General features: G+C 62.7%; 1 protein-coding gene across 1 annotated transcript; it reads left to right on the forward strand.

Moving 5' to 3' along the window:
* FOXJ1 (forkhead box J1) lies at positions 1 to 4,855 on the forward strand. The gene is made up of 3 exons (XM_018063759.1): positions 1 to 194; positions 742 to 1,407; positions 3,085 to 4,855. Exons 2-3 carry the CDS (start codon positions 910 to 912, stop codon positions 3,850 to 3,852), a joined length of 1,266 nt encoding a protein of 421 aa, XP_017919248.1. The 5' UTR covers positions 1 to 194; positions 742 to 909; the 3' UTR covers positions 3,853 to 4,855.

Below are 5,114 nucleotides of genomic sequence, written 5' to 3' on the forward strand. Positions count from 1 at the left end.
AGGAGAAGCCTTCGGAGCTGCTACTTAATGCCGGTCCCCCGGCCTCTGGCGTTCAGAGAGGCGCCGTCGGGCGTAGGGGCGACAAGGACTGCTGGCTGGGCCATCGACCTGGGGGTGGGGTGTCAGAGAGCCGCAGGGGGTGGGAGGAACTTCTTCCAGAACATTCCTTTGGCCCGTGCTGCGCTCTGAGCCAGGTAAGGGACGGGGTGGTCTTCCGGCCGCGGAAAGGGAGGGCGTCGGTAGCAGCCCGCTCTCCCATCCTTCCCCGACGGAAGTGGCGGGCCCGAGGGACGACATCAGAGAAGTTTGGGGGACACTCACTTCCCACGCCCCTATAACTCTCTATCCTGTTTCCTTCCTTCCTTCCCCTTGCTCCCTCATCCTAATAGCCCTTTTCAAAGATACTGCCCTCCTGGGCTCCCTCGCCCCATTTCCATTTGTTATGGAGGGAGGGGAGGGGGGTTGATTTCCCACTCTTGGGGAGAAGAGAATGGCTTCGGATGTCCCTTACACTCTTCCCTCGTTTGGCTAATTAAGTCTCCTCTAAAACATCAAAGAGGAAGAGCCAGGCGGACCCTGCGGAGGTTGGACCACGGGGCACAGCTTCTGTTTCCCAGACCAAGGCAGTAAAAGATCCTCCCCAGCTGCGGGGACGATTTTAGAGGAGGCCCCCGCTCCTTGCGCACACTCTCTCGTCGAGGGTGGGGGAAGAGGGCTCAGTTCCCGTTACGGTCCCTGCAGGCACCTCATTCAATTCGGAGGAAGCGACCCCCGGGTCGCGGGATGGAAGCGCTCTTCCGGGAGACTGTGTAACTCGAGCCGCGGGCGTCAGCGGGCCAGAGAGCTCGGCCGGCCACCATCGGCTCGGCTCGTGGATGTTGACCGCCCCCTCGGAGAGTCCCCGCAGATATGGCGGAGAGCTGGCTACGCCTCTCGGGGGTAGGGGCGGCGGAGGAGCCCGGGCCGGAGGGCGGCCTGGAGGAGCCCGACGCTCTGGATGACAGCCTGACCAGCCTGCAGTGGCTGCAGGAATTCTCTATTCTCAACGCCAAGGCTCCCGCCCTGCCCTCAGGGGGCACCGACCCCCACGGCTACCACCAGGTGCCAGGCTCGGCCGCGCCGGGGTCTCCCCTGGCGGCCGACCCCGCCTGCCTGGGGCAGCCGCACACACCCGGCAAGCCCACGTCGTCGTGCACGTCGCGGAGCGCGCCCCCGGGGCTGCAGGCCCCGCCTCCCGACGACGTGGACTACGCCACCAACCCGCACGTGAAGCCGCCCTACTCGTACGCCACGCTCATCTGCATGGCCATGCAGGCCAGCAAGGCCACCAAGATCACCCTGTCGGCCATCTACAAGTGGATCACGGACAACTTCTGCTACTTCCGCCACGCTGATCCGACTTGGCAGGTAGGGAGGCCCTCCAGCCCGGCCCACGCTCTCGCAGGCTGGACTCGCATCGCGGATCTAGATCCGCAGGCGCGTCAAGCCAGGGCCCGAGGGAGGAAGGCCGTCGAGGAAGGACCTCTAGGGAGCCCAGTGCTTGGAACTGCCCCCACTGTGACTTCAGAGAGGAAGGAGGGCGGATGTTCACAGGGCTTTAGGGGTGTTGAATTTGAGGTTCAAGTGGAAAGAACTTGTCACCCATCCAGCAGGCCCAGTCCAAAGACCAGGGCTAAACTATGTGTGGACACTGGCCCCCTAGAGGGAGGTTGATGGACTGAGGGACACATTTTTGTCCCAAGTCCTAGAATTCCTAGACACGACCCTGCTCCAGGCCAGTTTGTCAGGGCCGGACTGGAATGGGAAACAGGCTCTTCATCCTGCCTGGTTTCGGTTGGCTGGAGGAGCACGGGGAGGCGAGAGGGGCTGTGCTCTGGGGTGTGAAGGCCAGCTGTGCCCCCGTGGAAGGGCTGTGGGGCCTTCCTAAAGCTGTTGTCCCAGCCCCCACCCCAAACCCTCCCCGGTTTCCTGCCACCACTCCCCTCCCCACCCTTCTCATCAACCTCCCTAGGGGGACAATTACCTGAGCCAGGTGCTTTCCACAGGGGCTGTGCCTCCCACACTGGCTTCATGTTCCAGGTCTCCAGAACCTGGCACAGAGCAGCCAAGGGGCCCAGGCCGCCGTGTAAACATCTCAGTCTTGCCAGGGGGCACTACCCACCTGCCGGCCCCACCATCCAAGCCCCAGATCCCTGTTCCCCAGCGTGGTTGGGACTGTGCACCCAGGCATGAACTAAGCAGGGTAGTGGTGGGAGGCTGGGGACACTTTGCCCTGAGCATATTTGACCATCAGCATCTTCGATCCTCTGCTTCTTGGAGACAGAGACCCAGGATGCGCAGATCACTCCCTGTGTCACAGGCCGCAGGATCACAGTTCCAAGCTGTTCCACATTTGCCTGGGCTCTGACCTGGGGGCAGTACCATTTGTAACCTTAGTGAGAAACCAGAGACCCCCGCCACCCTACCCCAAGCCTGAGAGGCCCCAGGAATGAGTGCTATGCCCTTGGCCCTCTTGGCCGGGTAATAATCAACCGAGGCCTCAGAGCCTGGAATGGGAGGAGGGGGGGTGTTGGGGGTGGCGGGGGAGTGAGGGCCCAGGCTAGCGGCCGGCTCTACAGACAAGGAAAATCATCAGATTCCACCCCCACACACACACATACACACACTCTCACCCACTCACTCACTTCACAAACAGAGAAGGCCAGCCAGGCCCAGGCAGAGAGAGATGGCCGTCCAGGCCCTGGGGGAGCCGAGGCCTTTGGCCAGAGGCCGCAAGCGGCAGGGGAGGGGAGGGAGGGCAGGACAGGGTGGCACTGAGAGCCATCCTGCGGCTCAGGGCTCGGATGACTGAGCAGGCAGATATCCTGGCAACAGGGAACAAAAGCCCCCGACAGCACTCCCGGCTCCCCGTGCCCCGTGGCTGGTGTCCCAAAGCCTCCTGGTCTGAGCAGCGCCTCTGCCGCCCTCCATCCCTCCCAGCGGCCCCCATTGGAGAGAAGCTGGTGGGGGGGACTGGCCCTGAGTGGCCCCCATCTTCGACCCTGCCCACTCACCCACCCTCCTCTTCTCTCTCCCTGTGTCCAGAATTCCATCCGCCACAACTTGTCCCTGAACAAGTGCTTCATCAAGGTGCCTCGGGAGAAGGACGAGCCTGGCAAGGGGGGCTTCTGGCGCATCGACCCCCAGTATGCAGAGCGGCTGCTGAGCGGGGCCTTCAAGAAGCGGCGGCTGCCCCCGGTCCACATCCACCCAGCCTTCGCCCGCCAGGCCGCACAAGAGCCCAGCGCCGCCCCATGGGCCGGGCCGCTGACCGTGAACACCGAGGCCCAACAGCTGCTGCGGGAGTTCGAGGAGGCCACTGGGGAGGCGGGCTGGGGCGCAGGCGAGGGCAGGCTCGGGCATAAGCGCAAACAGCCACTGCCCAAGCGGGTGGCCAAGGTCCCTCGGCCCCCCAGCACCCTGCTGCTCACCCAGGAGGAGCAGGGCGAGCTGGAACCCCTCAAGGGCAACTTTGACTGGGAGGCCATCTTCGACGCTGGCACTCTGGGCGGGGAGCTGGGCTCGCTGGAGACCCTGGAGCTGAGCCCGCCACTGAGCCCCGCCTCACATGGGGACGTGGACCTCACCGTCCACGGCCGCCACATCGACTGCCCAGCCACCTGGGGGGCTTCAGTGGAGCAGGCTGCCGACAGCCTGGACTTCGACGAGACCTTCCTGGCCACGTCCTTCCTGCAGCACCCTTGGGACGAGAGCGGCAGTAGCTGCCTCCCCCCGGAGCCCCTCTTTGAGGCCGGAGATGCCACCCTGGCCACTGACCTGCACGACTGGGCCAGCGTGGGTGCCTTCTTGTAAGAAACCAGGCCCTGCCCCTCCCCCTCCGGACAGCGCCCACGTCTGGGCCCAGACTGCCCCCCAGTGCAGGCCTATGGAAACCCTACTGCCCAGGCAGGGGCTGGGCCAGGTCTCCCAAGGCTGACCCCACAAGGACACAGGGCTCCCAGCCCAGGCCATCTTCAGATTCCAGCCCAGGAGGCTGAGAACTGGGACCTAGGACCAGAATTGCTGCCTGCCCTCCCCAACCCCCCATACACACAGTGTTTCATTGATCCACTTCTTCCTGGCCCCAGGGACACACTCGGGCCCCTTCACTTTGAGAGCTGCAGCTTGGAGGGTCCCTGCCCAAGCTGGAAGCCACAGTACAGGGTCTGACCCAGAGCATCTTAGCCTCAAGACTTCTCCTTCTCCAGCTCTCCTCCCCAGGTCTCTATCCAGAGAAAGTTCCCAGGTACAACAAATGCTAATTAGGTGACTGCAAATTAACCCCCTAGAGGCCTCTCCCGGCCAAGCTTCCCTGGGGCCGGCCGGCAGTACATGGGGCGGAGCTGGGGAAGGGGGGCAAAGAGAGGAGACTGAACCGAGATCCGGGTGCTGGGTGGAGCCAGGAGATTTTCTATGGCCCCTGGGGTCTTCTGGCCCCATCTCTAGAGGTATAAATCCCTAATCTTTGAGCCCAACTTGAGGCTGAGAGCAGCGAGGAGTTGGGTTTCTGTGGGGTTGGGGACAGGAGCAGCCAAGCTGCAGAGGGAAGGGGGGACAGAAAGACTAATGTAGTGAGTGTAGCTATAGCTGAGGCTTAACCGGGAGGGACGACGTGGTGCTTGCTAGAACCACTGGGACCAGGAAACCGGGGATCGCCCCACGCCCCCTGCCTGTGCTTGTGCAGGGGAGTGCCTTGCTCCACCCTGAGCCCCTTAGGCTGTGTCCCACATCCACCCTCCTGCCCCGTGAGGCAACTTAACTTTTTCATGAAAAGTTATTTACAGTAAAACATTTTTAAAAATAAAGCTTTTAAAAAATTTTAAATGGACCTGCTTGCAAATTTGTTTGGGGGAAAGTGGGGGTCAGTATTTTGGGGGGCTTCACTGCCAAGGGGAAATGGCTGGGAGGAAGACAGGGGGTACCAAAGGCCTGCAGAGTGCCAGCTGATGCCCTCCTCATGACCTCTGTGTCCCCAGAGACAAGGACTGAGAGGCAGCCCTGGGGGTGGGGGGGTCCCCTGCAGCCAGGCCTTAGCGCCTCTATCTGTGCAGTGCGGAGACAGCACCTATAGTCCC

Source organism: Capra hircus, chromosome 19 (assembly GCF_001704415.2).
Source record: "Capra hircus breed San Clemente chromosome 19, ASM170441v1, whole genome shotgun sequence".
NCBI classification, from domain to species: Eukaryota; Metazoa; Chordata; class Mammalia; order Artiodactyla; family Bovidae; genus Capra; species Capra hircus.

Coding starts and splice junctions, on each gene's coding strand:
- FOXJ1 (XM_018063759.1), top strand. CDS start 910: ATGGCGGAGAGCTGGCTACGCCTCTCGGGGGTAGGGGCGGCGGAGGAG. Junction 1,408..3,084: donor ACGCTGATCCGACTTGGCAG/GTAGGGAGGCCC, acceptor CCCTGTGTCCAG/AATTCCATCCGCCACAACTT.